Source organism: Pithys albifrons, chromosome 7, assembly GCF_047495875.1.
Source record: "Pithys albifrons albifrons isolate INPA30051 chromosome 7, PitAlb_v1, whole genome shotgun sequence".
In the NCBI taxonomy this organism is placed as follows: domain Eukaryota; kingdom Metazoa; phylum Chordata; class Aves; order Passeriformes; family Thamnophilidae; genus Pithys; species Pithys albifrons.
The window spans coordinates 7,161,806-7,181,024 of record NC_092464.1 but is presented as its reverse complement, the minus strand read 5'-3'; the positions used below and the strand labels follow the sequence as shown (position 1 = coordinate 7,181,024).

Here is a 19,219-nt window from a genome sequence, read left to right as displayed (position 1 = left end):
TTCAATCTGGCTCAGTCACCATTTATTGGTACAAGATGGGTTGTGAGTAGTTGCACTGAGAACAGGGTGGGGAAAGAACATGATGAAAACATGAAGCACAGAAAACATGATGAAGAAGTGATTGCTAAAGGAGACAGGACTTGATCTCCTGCTCCTCCAGCCTGGGAAGCTGCACCTCATTCAGCTCTTCACCCCAAGGTGGGTGATGCTGCTTGTGGGAGGACCAGAGCTGAGATATGTATTTTCCTCACTCTGGTGTGATGTTTCTGTTATGAGGCAGTGGGGGAGAGATTACAGTGAAAAAAGTTCTGGAGAAATAAATGGGAGTGAAGGAATTGCCTCATGTTCCAGTGATGCCATGAACAAACTGAAAGAACAAAATCCTGTTGCTCCAGTAAAAGCAGCTTAAAACCACCATCATATCAGAGACTGGGCATGAGAAACTGAGACTGCTTTGGTTTGTTAATGATTTTCTCTACTGGTTTTCATGCTCTGTTGAGCTGACAGTGAATTTGGAAAATGTGCAGCCCTGGCTGATCAGTACTGATTAATCTTGTACTACAGAGAGCACCGAGCCCTGCAAGCTGTGAAGTTTCTACGGCTGGTTGTCAGGAAGGCGAAAAACAGTCACGAGCCTCATTAAATGTCTGAGACTTTTTATTTTGCCATTTTCTGCTTCCTTATAGTCACTGTCCTGCTGCCTTCTGGCACATCCCAGCTTTGTGCACAGTTTTGAAGCAATCTGAACGGGGGGAGAAGGACTGTGGCCATGAAGCAGGAGAATCAGCCAAGTATTTTCAAGCAGGTATCTGTAAATTCAGATAGTAATGAACCCCAGAAAACCTCCACTGATTTGGTGGGCACTGAAATGTAGGTATATTGAGCTTTGTGAACTCTTTCCTTGCTGGTGCAGAGCCCAGCAGCTTCCTTCTCTGGAGCCCTTTGCAGGCTTAAGGAAGGCATAGACTCTGACCTCACGATGAGCTGTTCAAGAATGCAAATTCTCTGAGTAATTTATTTTCAAAGGAGTTATTTTTTTCTGAAGGGCAGGTTAGACACGTAAAAATACAGTATGTTCTAGAGGCACAAATTTCCATATTGGTGCTGCAAATGAATCTGCCCACTGACAGTCTTGCTCCAGGCAGCTCTGCGTGTCTCGTCACAAAGCTTGGTCAAAAATATCTGTATTTCTATAAATTAACTGAGTTACTCAGCATTGACAGCAATGTGGTGGGTGAGAGCATCAGGACCCCTTTGTCAGGTTGTTTTACAAACTGTACAGGTTTTGGGCAGGGAGAGCTCCCATCTGGGAGGAGTCCATGTGGTTCTGGTCCTTGTTGCTACTGGTGGGTGCAGGTATTTGTCCTCCAGGCACAACAGCAGCAAAGAAACTTCAGGTTTTTTCTGTCTTAAGGGCACTATTCTGTAATTCTACAACTATTCAGTGTTATTTGAAAAGCATGATGAATGTTATTCCTGAAAGACAGAGAGAAATTAAAAGCAATTTTTTGGGATTGAATCTAGGCAAAGCTGTGAGATGTAGGGAGGAGAGGTCCATTAGGCTGGAAAAGGAGAAACTGAGGCAGGAGAAAGCCAGGCACTGACTGTGAGTGAAAGAGGGTGGAGACACTGCCTGTTTCTGAAAGCAGATGATGTTTATGTATTTATCAGAATTTCCTTTTTTCTGTCCTGTACTTCTGTTATCTTCAGGTACCAGGTCACTTCCAATATGTATATTAGGCTGGAACACTATCTCTGTTCCTTGTGATATAAATAACTACCTGATTCATTTTTGAGGCCAAAATAAAAGAATGTAGATAAGACTTTCATCTATGACACCTCAGTGTAACAAACACAGCCTGGAGTGCCTTCATGATGGGTGCTGGAGGGTCGCAGCCTATGTACTAAAAATCACTGGAATTACTGATTTCCATGCATCCTCTCTCATCCTTATGGCACCAGGCAGGAGTAGTGTAGAGATTTTTCCCCTGCTTTCCCTGTACTTTCCAAGGGCTCTCACTTCAAAAGAATATCTGTATGAGAAGCTGTTATCCTAGACTGACTTTCTACATGATTTGAATGTGCTAAGCTAGACCACAATTTATTTATACTCTCATGCATCCATATTACCAATCATGTTGCTAGACTTTAAAAGCAGATTTCAAGCCCAGATCTGTTTTCACAGCCCAAAATTGCACTTGACAGTAGCATTGAGGTAGGTGGGTACTTTGGTTTAATTAGAAATCAGTGGTTTGGACTATTGACTCCTTGCTCAAAGTTTCAGTGAATTGCCCAAGAGTGCAATTTCAAAGATGTTGTTAAGGCAATTTGTCAGGTTTAGTGGATCAGCAAATCCCAGGAATTATCAGGATTCAGCTGTTTTCTACTTTCACCTCTATTCTTGTCCAACCTAAGAGCAGTTCAAGGACTTAAGAGTGCTCAGAGCAGCAAGATTTAACGCCTTGAAATTGTTTCAGCTGTTTGATTGTCATTACAGAGTCAAACTGACACGTGAAGGCTTCGGTCTCAAGAGATGAAGGATTGCTCTGTGAGATGTCATTGTGCAGCTGGCAGGCTTGGCTCAGAGGCTGGAATTCTCCCTGCTGGAAAGGTCAGGCAGCTTTACTTGCTTTAAGGACAGACCCCAGTGCTGCATTGCACAGTTGCACCAAAGACTTCCCATCCTGTCCTTCTTCCGCTCCTCATTTGATAAAGTTGGGGCAATTTAGCTGGAGGAGGAATGATAGGATTAGCTGGCATTAATTAATAGCATCCTGTTGTTTCTTCAGAGGTTTTTCCAGGCATCAGAAAACAGCTGTTTCACAGTGCTGTGTTCTCTGTGGGGCAACAAGGACCCTTTTGACACTCTTGAAGCTACAGTCACCAGATTGTTAAACAGATCCTGCCCATCTGGCCCCGTGGTTTTATTTAAATCAGTGCAAGGATAACAATAGGGAACACAGGATTCCTGTGACAATCCTGACTTTCCTGGAGGGCAATGCTCCTGGAGAGGAGCAGATGATTTGTGACATCTCTGCTGCTTGTATAGAGTATAATTAGAGATAATAAACAAGAATGGGGCAATAAATCAATTTAAGACATACAGATGAGGCAGAAATGAGATGGCAAGTCAAACCAAGACATAAGGAGATGAAAAGTTTGCAATGAAAGGTTCTTGCTGCAGTAGTGGCAACAGAGGTCATGTGGGTATTCAAGGGTGAGGATTGCATCAGTCTCCTTGAGAGAAGGACTGAGCTGAGAGGATGAGAAGCTGGAATAACATTGGTGGTTCTCAAGGGAATTTAGGGATGGTCAACATCCAGGGATCAGTATGGGGACCAATAATGTTCATTACAGACCTCGGTGGTGAGGTGAGCCTGTGCAGCAGTACACACTGGGTGTTGATGACTGAATCCTGAGGGTTGTGGGGGATATAATCTAGAAAATGATTCAGAAATGTGCTGTCATTATCAGCAGGGGAAACACACACTGGGCTACATCAGGAGGAATGGAGCAGTCCAGTCAAGGGAGTTATTATCCCCCTCCACCTGGTGCTGGTGGGGTTGCACCTGGAACAAGGTGTCAAATTTCTAGTTCCCTGCAATAGAAAAATGCTGGAAAGCTGGATTCCCTGGAGGACTATCAAAATGTTTTGGAACCTAGAGCAGATGTTTTAGGATCTGTGAGGAGAGGCTGAGGAAGCTGGGGTTTGTCCAACAGAGAGAAGACTAAGGTGCAATTTAATAGCATCTTGCAACTACCTGCAGGGCAGTTCCAAAGGCGATAGAACACGTGCTTCTTAGTAGTGACAGATGGTAAGAGTAAATGCAGGAGTTTGTGGCTGAGGAGGGTCAGAGTATTGGCAAAAACCCCCTCAAGAGGGAGGCGTGGCACTGGCACAGGTAACCTAGAGAGGCTGTGGACTCTCCATCCTTAGAGATTTTCAAGATTCAGCTATGAAAGCCATGGTTGACCTGGGTTTGGTTGATACCAGACCTGTTTTGAGTGGGACAAAAGGAGACCACAGTGAAGCCCAAGACAAACTCAGACACATTTATTGGGCCAACAAAGGCAGCACTCTGTGTGTTTCCTATAGCAGGGATGCAGGCTGCCTTCTGGCTATTCTATATGCATTGGAAAACACCTTGGGAGTCCTGGGCAGTCATTAGTGCCCCTCAGGCTGAGCAGTGTCTGGGCACCCCCAGCTGCTGCCCCACCTCGGCAGTGTTCGTTTCCCAGCCCCAGGAACTGCAGTGGGACACGGTTTGTATCAGCTTTCTGTCACTATAGCAACTCCTCACTTAACCAGTGCCGGCACTAAAAATAGATCACCTTGATCTCAAGGAAAGAAAACCAAAGGAAATCAAAAGGGGCAGTGGCAGCAAGCGCTGTAGAGTCAGCTATTGACTGAAGTCTGAAGCATTTGAAACCTCCTATGAATAATCTATCACATAAAACATGTATTTCAGAGGAATCTATTTGTCCAGAACCCCCACAGTGTCACTGGGTTTGAAGTTTTGGCAAAGGACAAGCATTACTTTGTAACAGGGATGTGTTTGCAGTTATCACCCCGCACAGGCGATGCTGAAACCCGTGTGGGATGTTGCTTAACTGGTTAGGAGTGTAAGGGATCTGATCTGCCCAGTAAGCAGATCTGCAGCTCTGCCATTAGACCTGATGGCCTCCTGTGCTCTGATGTACAAGTATCAAAATCCTTACTCGTTTATGAAATTTTTTCTGATGTCTGCAGAAGTCTGTGGGGACCTAAACCTGAAAAAAAGTTGAATGCTGTTACCGAAGTCACCAGCACCTCACGTGGAAGTTAATGGGGGCTGAGTGTTTTGGCACCTGATAGGGCCCTCTGTAAGGGAAGTGCAAAGGATACTTGATCTTATTTTTCCTCCAAATCCAGCTAGTGCTTACATCTGAAGGGAGAGAATAAATCCTTGTGAAGATAGGGCAGTAGGTGTGAAGGCAGAATAGCAACAAGATGAAAAGCTTGTTAAGGAGCTACAGAATTAACTGAAAATGCCTTTGATGGGAGAGGAACTGAATTTGTGTGAAGACAGCTCATATATCACAGGCAGCACGTATGACACTCAGGAAAGGGTTAGTTTGCTTCCAGAGATGACTGGAATTAGCATCATGTATTCAGCATTATCAGTCAGCAAGTTTGCTCTTGATAAAGGGCCAGATTATTTTAGTGACCTTTTTGGGCTGACAGTTTGCAGATGTGGGTGATACTGAAATGTGTAGGTACTTAACTGCCCCTGTCCTTCATATTCTGATTCTTGTTTTTATTTAGTATTATGAATTGTATTTTTTCCACTTAGTTAATCTTCCAAGAACAAAGAAAAGCAGCTGACATGCACCAGCTCAGGAGAATACCTGTGTAGCAGGGGAGGGTGAGAGACAGCACCAATCCCCAACTCCATCCTTTTCAAACTTACAACATATTGCAGGGCAAAAGGGTAGAATTAGTTCTTACTGTATTTTTGACCTCACTTGAGATCCACTGCCTTTACACTGTCTGGGGTTCTGACCCATATTGCTCACCTCTTCACTGGGTGCTCTTTTTAATCAGCTTTGGAGCTGTGAAGGAAGTGCCCTGCAAAGTTATTAGAAATCCTAAGCATATTCCCAGGCAGCAGGCATGGAGATGTGACAACAGCACTGTAGGTTTTGCAAACAGAAGAAAATGATTCATTGAAAAGGTCCTGAGATGCAAAGCACATAATCCCACCCCAGGCCTGACTGCAGCCCTCTCTCACTGCCTTTTGGGCAGCAAACAAAAGCCTCAACAACGTGCAGATTTGGATGAGTGTCTCTAACACAGAGCTGTTAATGAGAAGGAGAGGAGAGCAATGACCTTTGGTCACTGCTAATGTGCATTCAAAGACTTGTGCAGTCACAATCAGCCAAGTTTTCTGGAGGTGCTTGTTGCCATTACTGGGGGTGATAGCAGTATACACACCAAAAGGCACAAATTCCCCCAAATTGCAGAAGTTCCTGCCATCAAATGCCATGTTCAGTGCTTTTACCCCCAGCTCCACCCTGGCAGTGAATTTGGCACGGTTACAAAATTTGCTGTAGGAAAGCTCCCAGTGCTGGTATTCTCCTTATATGATATTTTCATGACAGTAAACTGGATTTTACCTCACTGGAAAGATGGTTAGAAGTGCTTCTTCTACCTCTTAGGAGGGTACTGCTTCCAAAAAAGCTGCAATATAACTCCCCTCCTTACCAGGTGACAACTTTATACTGCTGTCAGATTTGGGGTTATTTTCTTTCTTTCTGAAAGGATACCAGAGTTTTGTTTCTATCAGCCAGGTCCTTTTTTAAAACTTCATGGAGATATTTCCTGGCAGTGGTAATAGGAAAACTAGAGACTATGTGAAGTCTGTCTGAACTTAAAACTGAAGGGTTGTAAAACAAGAGTCTTATTGTAAATCATTACAATTTTTTCCCAAAATAAGCACGAATTAAACAGCACAAAGCAAAGCAGCAAGAAATCCCTTCAAGAAATCCCAGCAGCATAAACTAACCTTGAGATGTAGGAAGCTAATACAGAAAAATACTCAAGACTGAGAAAAGTAATCCTGACAAAGACTTGGAGAGAAATGATGATGGAGTGAGCTGCCAGCTGAAATGAAAGCCTGACAAACAATGAGTGAGCAACACTCTTTAATATTTAATTACAAAACTCTCTGGGAGCTCAAGAGATGCTGCTTCTCTGTTGGAGGGAGCTGTGAGTGGTCAGGACATGGGATGATGCTTCTGGTGCTTGCTGTCAGCCAAAAATTAGGTCTATGAGGCTACATACATGAAGGGGAAAGTTGGCCCAAACTAGGAACAAATCAGACTGAAGAAATCATACTAGTGGAGTTTTTTTCCTGTGTTCAGGGATGGGGAATAGCCTGATCTCATTCCAGCTGACCAGATCCCGAGGTGGTTCATGGCACCGCCTCATCCCTGGGTAAGCACATGGACACCAGTGTGCCTCTGCTGCAGTCCTGCTGTGAAAAATAGCTCTGCAGAAGCCAACTTTGAATTAGCTAATAGCCAATTTAAAGGAGAGTAGTAGCTTGCTAACTGCCCTGTAATGGAGCTCGTAATTCACCTTGGTTCCCAGGCAAGCCTTGCAGTTGTGCTGACACGGCGTATCCCAGTGCCATGTTTAAAGGTGACTTGGATACATCCTCTGCATTGCAGGCAGGGCAGTTCCAGCTTGCTGTTTTTTCCCCAATGTCTTTCCTAACAGGAGTCAGGAATCCACCAAGTTTGATCCTGTTACTGCTGTTGCAACATCTCATAACCATAAACAGGCCACGTAGGTTTGAACTTGACTCTTCATGCTTCTGAAAACAGCAGTCTGAGCCCCCTGTTCTGGATTCCAAGATAAACACAAAAGGGAGGATTTGACCTCAAAAGGCAATAAATACTCAACAGTTGGTGCCTCTGAAAATAGAATTTAATGCCTGATGTGTTTTTACCCCATCTTTTAACTCCTTGTCACAGACCCTTGACCTAATTGGACTTCAGCACCAGCACCTATGAACACATTTAAGTGTCTGAGGGGTTTTGACTGATAACATGAGCAAGTCCTTGTTTCATCATAATCATGATGTGGATGGCAATAGAATAAAGGCACCTTCTGCTTAGGTGTGAGTCTACATTGCTATTTTTACTGCTTTGAAACTCATTTTCAGAGCACAAGAGGAAATGTACCAGGTCAGGCCAATTATCCATCCAGTTCAATCTCTTTGTGCCAGTTGCCACTAACACAGGTAGTACAACACAGGGAGTGTAAGAATAGGACAGGAACAAAAGGAACAGTTCCCATTGTACTCTCCCAGCCTCCAGCACTATGTGGCTCACATCCTAAGCTAAAGCTGATGTGTGGTAGACTTTGACTAGTTTTCCTTCCAGGATCGTGTCCAGTTCAGAATGCAACTTCTAACACCTGTAACAGCACCTGTTCTGCTGTTTGAGCATGATGTATCAGAAGTATCTCTTTGTATTTGTTTTGAGCCTCCTACTTGCTAATTCCATCTGATGCTGCCTTCCCTGTTTGCCATCTCCATCCCATGTCGATTTCACAGGCTTCTGCCATACTCTTTCCTTGTATTCCTATTTTCCTAAACTAAAGAGGTCCTCTACCTCCAGTAAACCTTATAAGCCTTTTCTGCACCTTTTCTAGTTTCATGGAGTCCTCTTTGAGGTTGATCAGGAGAAACCCAAGGTTATCTATTGCAATGTTTAGGTGCAACTCAGTCTGTACCTCTGCATTATGAAGTTGCCTTTGAGCACAGCCCATAAGAGACCACCACTGATACCACCCTGGGGCCTGACCAGTAGAGCCTGACCCAAAAGAAGGATATTTTTATTCTGCAGCCCATCCATTTACCTTTGTAGACTATCCACTTTTAGTCAGTCTCTTCTGGTGTGCAACCAGAAGACATCCCTTGGCCACCCAAATTGCTGCCTACCCAAAAGGAAGTGAGCTTGGCCTTTGTGGTGTAGTTTTCTCCATGCTGATTAGAAGGAATGGGTACATTTGTAAGGTGGGACGTGTGTAAGTGGGAAAGCATTTCTTGGCTCACTTATAGGGTTAGGGAGGTAGCTTTGTAGGATCTAAATAGTTCACTGTCTAGCAGATGGGAAAATGATAAACCTGAAAAGTATTACTATGTGATTTGTCTATCTGGAAGATTTAACTCAGTAGCTGGAATACTTTTTGCAAAGAAAGGGCAGAGATCAGACTATGAAGACAAATTCAACTGTGCACACAACTGTGCCAATTGTAAAATAATTCTCTGAAAAGTGGACCTGGATATTTATTATTTCCTTGCCTTGTGTCTAACTATCTAATCAGTCTTTGTACATGCCAGCAGCACATCCATAATAAGAAAGTGCAGTGTGGATTGTGTGAACTGGAATTAGAGATGTGATAATCAGGGAAACTGTTGGAGGCAATGTAAAGGCTGCCTGGCATTTGCATTCCTCTGGCTGTGCAGAAAAACCTTATATGTGCAAATGAGTTGTTGGGTTAGATTTTTTTTCCCTTCCTGGTTTATTATAACCAAATTGCCCTCAGACCAGCACTTCCCTGATGGCCCAGCAGCCACACTGGAGTACCTCCATTCCTGGTTAGACCTGTTCCATTCTGGTGGGGACGGCTGGGAGGTGCTGGGGCAGACAGGGGCATAGAGATGTGTGCATGCCATGGAAAGAATTGCCAATGTGTAGGTGGGGCCACGTTTTTTATGATGATGAGACCACAGGATCAGAAAACCTTTTTTTCCCATCTGTGCAGTTCTGATCATGCTGATCCATCCTATCAAGATGTTGTGAAAGTAACAAAGAATTACAAAAGAAGCCTCACTTTGTGAACCTCATAGTGCCTCAATGTCCCAAATTGTTATTGATTCCTTGAGCAAGCCATCTGCCAGTCAGCTGGTTCTTCTAGCCAGCCTCCAGATGTTCTGTCTGAATCCTCCTTGGCTCTTCTCTTCCCATATTCTGGTTTCCATCACCGTTACAAGGTACAAGGAGAGACTGAAAACAAAAGTCAGATGTTGCAGAGGGCAGGTGTGAAGTGCTGAGCAGGTAAAAGCAAGGTTAGAAGTGACGAGTAAGACAAATCCAACTAAGTCTGATCCCAAATTTAATAGCAGTTCTGTATGGCTACCACACCTTTCCTGGCTACAGGAGGAGAACAGTGTGGGTAAGTCACTGGTGTGTTGCTGTTCGGTCCCCATGTTCAGCCCCTGCCCATACCCAGTGTCCCTGCTTGTGGGAAGAAAAGGCAGAAAGAGAAGAGACTCAAAACGTAGAGCTTGCTCCCTTTAGATGTTTTTGTACCAAGAGCTGTCCTGACATACGCCCTTGGGCAGACATTGCTTATCAAACTATTCTTTAATGTATACACTTGTGAGCCATTCCTGGAAAATATTTATCTATATTTATACAATATAGAATTTGACATTACTGTATACATTAAGACCATGTTTCTCCCAAAAGCTGTTAATCAGCCAAACAGAGCTGGCAGAATTTTTGCATGTTTGAATGCTTTGGATAACTAAAGAATAGATGAAGTGCCAGCTCACCTGCAGTGGGAGGTCCCTTGTTGGGACCCAGCACATTCACCCTCCTGCCATGCAGAGCTGGGTATTCAAGTTCTCAGACAGAGAGTGGGAGACAGAAAAAAACAACTTGAGAGAGTGAGACAGAAAAAGACCCCTGCATACAGTTCGAAAGGCATAATGGGACAGAAAAAGACCCCTGTATACAGATCTAAAGGCGTAATGGAACAGATCTGTATCACTCTCTTGCTTTCTAAAATTCAGGCTCATTATTGCAGCCCAGAGTTCCTCGCTGCTCAGTCCATACTAATGCTGGGTTTAGTGGCAGGTGTCTGAGCTCATCCCAGCTCAACTGGCATCTGGGAGAACAGGAAATAAGAAGGGAACTTCAAGCCTGCAATTTAGGGAACCGTTTAAAGAGCTCATAGCTAAGACTCAGGAACACACTGTTCACTGGTGGATTGGAAACAGGAACTCACAGGGAATTCTTGGAGTTATTCCATTATTCCATGTTAAAAGGAACATTTCAGGACAAGAAGATGCAGGGGAAGCTGACTATGTTCTTTGTGATAATATTCTTCGTCAAAGACACTGAGGAAGTGCCTTCTCGTTAAACAGAAATATGAGGTGACAAATGTAGCAATACCCTTGAAAAGCAGCAGATCTCGGCTCTGTGTTGCTCACTTGGGCATTGTGAGGGACATAAGAACAAAGAGCTGAGTTGTATTCAAATGCAGTATTTGGCAGGAAAGTGATACGATGATGCAGATTGATTCCCTCCTTGCCCTCAGTCTCTTAAATCTCTTTTGAACCCTGAGAAAAGACTTGGCAAAAATCTGACTGATGCAATTTTAAAACCCCTTAGGAGGGGCTGCCCATGTGAAACATAGTGATAGGAGACCTGAGGACAGTTACCTGAATAAAGACAACTGAGCACAAAACAGTGTCTTTGGAGATGCACACAGAAAACTGGCACTGCTTGAGTTGAAGGCATTCTGAAGAAAACCAGGCCCTGGGTTACCTGTTTTGTAACCCAAGTAGAACATGTAGTTTGGTCTATTGCAAGCAACAACCAGGTCTAAATGAGTGACATAATGCAAACACACACAAGAAAAATGGGAGATCAGGAATGTTAACTAAAATAGGAGCACCTTTTCACACAAACCACACAGTCGATGGTGAGCCAATCAACAGAAGTTTGTCTGCTTTGTCTTAGCAGAGCAGTGCAATTTGAAACAGCAAATTTAAAATTTAAATTGTGGTTTTGACACTGAATCCATCCTGACTGAATTCCTTCATCTTTCTGTGGCTCAGGCTCATCATCTTCTATAATATTGTGCATATCCAATTAGTCTTTGTCATCCTCTCCCATTATGGACACCATTCTGCTACAGTCCTTCAAGACATCACCTCTTACCCTATTGAAAATAGACTGTGCTCCTTGGCCTCTCCTGTAGGAGCTGCTTGCCACTGTTGGCCAGGATTTACTATAATTGATTTCTTCCCTGTGAATGAGAGACCTACCGATTTGAGCAGCAGCAGCAGCGCCAGCAGCTCCTCTGCGGTTTATCTGCCCCCTCCGTGCTCCAGTTTGAGTGTCAGCAGCAACCCACTCCCCCCAGAGCAAAGCAGCTCAGCTTCAGAGCATCCCTGAATCCAAGTGGGAACCTCCTGCATGTGAGCAGGAGTCAGCTGGGGGGAAACTCAAGGTGCAGTGAAAACAGCGCTGATTTTCACCTGCCACAGTAGTTCCTCTTCTTAATTTCACAATGATGACAGATTTGTCTGGGCACACAGAGAGGAAATTAGCGTATTTTTAATGCACTTCATTGCCTCAGTTGGAGGAACTCTGATGGACTGTGTGAGTGTGTCTGCCTGTGAGCTGCTGTGACGGTATGCAATCACCTTGCAGGTGTGCTGAGTAGGCTTTCATTTAGTTAAATCAGGTAACCCTGTGGCAGGGAGCCCTCTGCATAAATACCCCAAGGTGCTGGCAGGCGTGGTGACTGTGTGGTTGCACCTTCACATCTCTTGGTCGTGGTGCAGACATGCTCTTTGTTGCAGTCAGTGTGTTGTTTGCCCAGATTTTTTATATTGTGAATTTTTAAAAGGATGCTCAATAAAGTGTTCTGCTGAGTTTCACATGACTGGGATTGCTGTGTCAGATCTGGGTGTTAATGCAAATACTGCTTAGACAAGAGAGAGGGGAAATGAAGGGTTTAGATTGTGTTGATCAGAGCTTGCTGAGTGCTCCTGGATAAATCAGATAAAAATTTTCCCTTTCAGGTGTTGGCAGTTCATTTCCTAAAGTCCTGGGGAAATGCCAGAAAAGTCTTCAGTGTTACAGTGGAATCTCTAAATCCAGTGAGTGCCCAGTTTCTTAGCTAAGGCACTTGGGCAACTATTTAAATTATTTGTATGGATTTGGGCGTCAGGTCAAGTTTACGGTTCTTGCCTTAATCTCTCTTTTTATCCAGCTGGCAAAAACATAAAAGAGTGAGCTCCCTACTGGGAGGCTGTATTTGGTAAGAGTGCTAAATGTGGAGGGAGAGCCTCATTTAGCAACAATCTCACTGTAGCCACCATTACCACTACTTTTCCCTAATTTAATTTACCTGAACTATCACCATCGGATGCACTCTAATATAGCAGGGAGATTTGAAGATTCATTGATCTGAGGCAAATATGAAATGATGGTTGATGCACTGTGAGGCTTTTGGAAAAGGGGCTGGTGTTTGCTCTCCCTTTGCTGCATCCCCAGTGAGTTTTGAATCATCCTGCAGTTCTGGGAATACATCTGCAATCGCAGTGTCCTCTGCCATAGGAATTTGGTTAGGGAGAGACAGCTGTGCTGGAGTTTATGGACTGTATCTTACCAATGCAGTCAGTGAGGGAGAGTCAGGACACACAGCCAAGAGCCCAAAAGTCAGTGCTGGAGCTTCCAGAAGGGAGGTTTTGGTAGCACAAAACAACAACAAGAAAACAAACAGGTTTTCTTCCCCAGAGAACACTTTTCTGGAAAGGAGGTAGAAATACCAGACTCACAGAGGCAGGAAGGAGCAGAAACTGTGAAAGTTATTTGGTTTTTTGCTTTTGAATTCCCTGTATTTCATTCTAATGACTTATAATGTTCTGTGGAACGTACATGGGTGAGTTCTTGGCATCTAATCCCTGTATAAAAATCTGAGCTGGTCCTGTCAGTGCTCATTAGCTGACAGAGTTTCCTTCATTTCAGCCTTTCATCTCCCCATAGGAGAGGTTTGCAGGTGGTTGGTTTCCTGTCCTGCCTTCTTTGGCATGTGCTGAGCATGACTCTTCCAAAAGCAGAATCAAGGTGAATCAAGATCATGTGATGCTTGAACTTGAAACACTTGAGTCATGGATCACAAACCTGTAGGATTTGGAATCCTGTGGTCTAATTTTAGATATAAAATATATGTGATTGGGCTTTCCTGTTGTCATATGATTTCAACCCAAACAATATGCCAGATTAGCACAGTTTTAGGCATATACAAAGAATGGTAACACACATGAGTCTAAAGCAGTGTGGAATGTGGCTGTACATGAGCTACTGGTAACAGAGCAGGGACATACCATCTGGGGAGACAACCCCTTGCGCTTTTCAGTGAGTTACTCTGTGTCCATGTATTTTCAATGCTGTCAGTAAATGTAGCTTTATTTTTATTAAAATCACAGCAGAATTTCTGGGCTTGGCTTTTCAGCACTGTAGAAGCTTCCTCATCTGAGAAACTCACAGAGGGACTATTCATAGCAGTAACTGCTTCTACCAGCTCTAAGGATTTCTATTTTGTTTTGCATAAACCTCACCATACAGACAGGACAGGGAGCATCTGTCTTGATAACACTATGGAATTCAACTTTCTGTAAGGGATTATATTGAAATATAGGCATGAGTGTTGATGAGTCGCAGGTGACAATAAGCAGAGGGGCTCCAGGTCAGAAATGTAAGGCTGTTCCTTACTCCAGGATCACATTTGCCTGGGATTGCTGTTACAATTTTCTTCTCATAAGCTGTAACAGGAGCTAAATTTAATTCCCTGCTTACAACGCATCAAACTGTACTGTTTCTTGTACACATCCACAGTTTAAAACCATCACTGTCTTAATCTTTTCTTCACCCCTTGATAAAAACACAGGCAGGCTGCTTTTTGGGGTTTTCTATGACTAAATGTTACATTCTTGGTTCTGTTTGGAGCCTTGGAGCCTGGCAGTTATCTGTAGCTGTCTGACACACACTTGCTTGTCTTCAACTGTTCTCACAGGCAGCTTTGCTTGATTTCCATGAGGGTATTTTTTGGCAGCCACTTAGAACTAAGAATACATTATCAGCCCCTGTCCAGATCCCCATAACTTGTAAGCCAGGCTGCACCCAGGCTATCTGGAGGGAGCAAAGGGGAGAATCATCTCTGCAGGCTGGTGAGCAGCAGAGATGATCCAGGGCTGTGGCAAGTGGTTTGGTGGCTGTGGTTGTCTTTACCTTTTTTTGAGAACATCTGCCTGGTTTTATGGAGACCTTTCAGCCCTATGTCTGACAGGTTTGGCACGTGTCAAGTCCTCAGCACAGAGCAAGAAGTGTAAAAATTGTAAGTTTAACCTTGGGGTGCTTCACCCAGGCATGCTCTAAGCCCAGGTGTCCTTTGCTATGGAATGGCATAGTGTTTATCCCACTGCAGCAAGGCTGCCAAGCCACATGACTTGGCAGAGGGACATGGACCCAAATTATTCTTTGACATATTTAGAGAGGCACACCCACCAGGCATCATGTTTGCCCACATTTGAAAGAATCTTAGTTTAAACAAGAGGGATTACAACATTCAGTGTTCAGTCTCAGGCTGCAGGAGTGATTTCAATTAATTAAATGGCACTGGGACAAGTTTGGGAGTTGTGTAATGTGTATAATTGAACATAAAGTTGTCTCAGTGCAGCCTTGAAATGAGTGAGGTGCCTTCACAGCCCCGTTCCATTGAGCATTTGGTGCTCAGGATTTAGAGCAGTGTTATTGTTTGTAATGGCAAGCAATCAGACAAATATTGCATGAATTTAAAATATTTCCATTGTTTATAGGATTCCTCTTATTTACTTCTTATGGAGCTGAATTCCATAGTCCTTCCACTAAGGTGCACAATTCCCTTTGTACTGGCTGTGAGAGTGTGATTGTGTCTTGTTCTCATTATTTTTTTTTTTTAGTATTAAAGGCATTATTATTTTTTTTTAGTATTAAAGGCATTAAACCTGCCTTTCTATTTCAGTTTCTTTAGTACACCTTCTGGGACATCAGAAAGAATGGTTTTCTTCTTTTTCTTGGATGTGGCTGTTTACTGAAGTCCCCAAAATTTGCTTCTCTAGTATAGTTTTACTCATGGGAAATCTCAAAAACATCCAGCCTGGGTTTTTACATGTAATGGTTGCAAATCTGGGCTCTGAAAACCCAAAGTTATGATTTTTTTAAAAATTTGCTTATGTCCATGTGTGCACATGTATAGATACAGGTACAGGCAGCTGGAAGCTGGACTTTAAGTCAGTAACAAATCCAATGTTACACCCAAATCAGAATACTGTCCCTGGCCATAACTGAGGTAACAACATACATAGAAACCTAATACATGTATGGAAAAGACCAGCTGTACTTAAAGAGGGGAAAAAAACCAACCCTGATTACAGTGATTTAAGTTCTTTTAAGTTTTAAAGTATCAGGGAGTAAAAGTGGCAAAGATTGTGCAAGCCAGATATGAACAACTTTCTTTAGAAGTTTGTCTGGGCAGGAATTGGCCAGAGTAGATGTGTCAGATAAGTTGATAACTTGCTTGGAGTCCAGGTAAGGTTCACTGGGAGTCTCTATATTGACTTTTATTGGGATTTAGGTCAAGACATTTGCTTGTGAATGAGACAAGGAATCAATCACAAACCGCTTCCCCTCTCCTGAAAAACAGCTTCACTAATTAACAGTGATTAAACATACCAGCTTACTGCTGCTTGTTCCACCAGTTTTGAAATGTGGAGCACACATTTCAGTGGTGCTTAGACCATGTAATAGTCTATTTTACATTTCCTCAATATTTTTGTATCAAACTCAAGCTTCTTAGATGTTCATAGTGTGATATAGAAAGTCACACATCATTGCTCTGGGTAGTAGGTAAGAAATATCATCAGGGTTCACAGAAAGGGAAGCAGAATCAGAGGAAAATAAGCTTGAGGAGGTGGAATGCTATTTAATTTCCCTCATTTTTATATCCTATATCATTTTTTCAATTAAATACTTACAAATACTTGTGATCAGTGTTTTTTGTGATCATAACTCATAGATGATTACTGGTTATAATCATATTATGTATAATGTAAGTCTGATTTGTAGCTTCATAAGAAGGTACAAATAAGGAATAAATGGAGATATTTCTTTTTTATATACATATATAAATGAGAAAAGAAATCAAAAGCAATTTATGAAACAGAATTACCAAGTCTAAATTTATTGCCGCTTATTGAATCTGTAATCTTTAATGACTCTGGCTTATGGAATCATGTTACTTTATAAAAGTTTTAATTTTATTTAAAAAAATTAAATGAAAATATAACCTTTTTTTTCTCCTTGGAATTTATAGCCTCACCAGGTGGAGAGAAATTCTGGAAAGACTTACTGTCTCAAAAAAAGAAAATGCAGACAGGAATCCTGACATTTATAGGTTTAAATACTATGACACTTTGAGGGTTTAGCTGGTAATTTTTTATTGCATTTGAAACCAGTCTTAGTGTTGAATACAGTGTGCACACACAAACATGCTCATCACAGTAGAACCATAAGCATTAAAACAGCTGTTTAGTCCCAATGGAATTTTGTTTGCTTAATCCTGAGACATGGTCAATAGAAAGCCAAGCATCCAAAGCAGAAGTTGGCTTCATTATCAGAGCTGCATGACACAGGCACAGCTTTAGGCACAGCACTTTGAAAATGTAGCTCTTGGTCTTGGTTGTGCAACACTCAAGCAAAGGAGCTGAGCTACCTGTGATGCCAATAAATGAATGAGTTAAAATTGGATCGGCTTGTGAAACATCTACGTCTAATCCAGTGTTTTGGTGGCTCTGCTGTAGCCATATCAAGGCCACTTGTAACAACAGAGCTACTGAAATGCTGGGTTATATTTGCATTCAGGAGGGTTTGTTGGTGTTGCACTGCACTGGGAGTGCGAGAGGCAGCGTTTGTGCCAGTGGGTCTGAGCAAGGGGACTGGGAGCAGGTTCAGCTTGGCCACACTGTGGTGTTACGGCCAGCTGGAGCCACACTCCTCAGGAAGGACAGTCTGCCCTCATGCATGTGAGAGACAGATAAACACAGCCCAGATCAGTTACATTGACTAATAAATGTATGAATGACCCTCTGTGAATTCCAGAGGGGATTTATTTTGAAGAAATGTTGAACAGGAGCAGCAACTCAGCTTGGAAATCATAGAAAATCCATCCTCAGCTTGAGCAGAGTGGAGTTGGACTCCAACATCCTCAGCCAGAAAGGGTAAGATCTATATCAGAGGCAAGGAATAAAGATCCCTGGGAACAGGACTGGAGCAGGGGGAAATGAAAACAGTGTATGTGCTTTATTATTGAAATGTGTATGTTTTACAGATGCTAATGTAAAGAAGAGGGTTTCATGGCATCTCAATAAAACTCACTTGTTTCTGTCTGCAGTGCAGACCTGTGCACTGCAGGTCTGCACTCTGGTGGGAGAACTGGGAAGCCCAGGTGCCATTAGGAGTAAGTAGGGATCAAATGAGGATCTGTTTATTATCCACCTGGGATGAAATATGTAGAAGATGGAAAGCAGCTCAGATCTGAAGGCTTCCTAAGGCAAGACAGTTGTCTTCAGGAAAAACCGACCAAAGCCACCATTAGCCACATTACAGAGTAGAGGCATCCCATGTGTTGTCATCATGATAAGCATGTGCTTTTCCCATGAATTTCTGTGACACGTTCCATTCAACACATTATCTGCAAGTTGGCCTCTCACAAAGCCAAGTAATTGAGCAGGAGTCATCTCCCTGGTGTTGGAGGGATCCGATTAGAAGCCCAAGTGCACACAGGGGCAGCAAGTCACTGGCAGAGGCTGAGACCAGCAGCCTGCCAGGAAGGGCCGCTCCGCATTCCAGCTTGCTACAGTGGGCACTCGGCCAGCCTGGCTGCCCAGGAAAAGTCATGAATTAATGCATGTCCTGCCCTGGAAAGGGGATGGCATTGCCTCTTAAAGGAAGGGGCTGTACTAGTTTGTGCTTCTGCCGCCTTTTTGAAGAGCAGCTTTTAACTACTGGGAGAACATAAATGCTGGTTTTGTAAGCCGAGACGTGTAGGTTGTTATTTTGGTCTACATCTCATTGTGGATAATGCTGTACATATTTGATGTAAATGGTACAATGGATCTGACTCCAAAAGAAGTGCGTAGCTCAAGGGATAAATTGCATCTCTGTTCTCAGGGGAGTGAGAAATGCTGCTCTGGTTAAGTCTAATGCAAGCTCATTTCAGCAGTGCTCGATGTATTCTCCTGCTGATGTCTTGCCTTTGCTGGGTTTTGTTTCACATGATTAATTAACCATACTGCTGCTTCCAAGGACCTGGGACCCCTTTGAAGTTGTGGTTTGATCAACTGATATGCTGTGTGCTGTAGGTATAAACAACCTTATTGCCTTAAACTGACATTTTAAGCAGTTCTGCAGCCAAAAAACTTACCTAGGAAGAGCTTCTCCCTGCTGAATTGTGACTCCATGTTCTAGCAAAGTCTCCACCACTAAATGCTGGCTTTGGTCTTTAAAAATGCCTGTTGTTCCAAATTATCACTTCTAAGAGATAGAATGTGTATTGCCACGTGTTTAAGGCTGTTGTATTGGCAAATAACTTTCTCTCCAGAAAGCAAGAATACTGCAGCCTGGAAAGCATCTGTACAGTGGTTAATAATCTGTTGTAGAAGAGCTTTATTGTGAGGAGTTTGGCTATTTTTAATCTGCAAAGCACTCCATATTTGCGATGGCATAGCTGATTTGTGGCAATATTGCAGAGCTGAATGGGCATGTTTGTATTTGATGCCAATTCTTCTGGGACTGGCAGAAATCTGGCTCTGTGCTTTGAGCCACCTGA

The 19,219-nt window shown here is 43.1% G+C and overlaps 1 protein-coding gene across 6 annotated transcripts in view; it reads left to right on the top strand.

Moving 5' to 3' along the window:
* The window catches only part of PRKAG2 (protein kinase AMP-activated non-catalytic subunit gamma 2), a 207,442-nt gene that overhangs the window by 103,756 nt on the left and 84,467 nt on the right, over window positions 1-19,219 (top strand). Inside the window, exon 2 of one of the 6 annotated variants that reach the window (XM_071560642.1) lies at window positions 2,498-2,611. The exons of the other annotated variants lie outside the window; for them this stretch is intronic. Within the exon in view, the coding sequence (XP_071416743.1) occupies window positions 2,554-2,611 (58 nt within the window). The 5' untranslated portion in view covers window positions 2,498-2,553. The remainder of the gene's footprint in view (window positions 1-2,497; window positions 2,612-19,219) is intronic. 6 annotated transcript variants of the gene reach the window in all.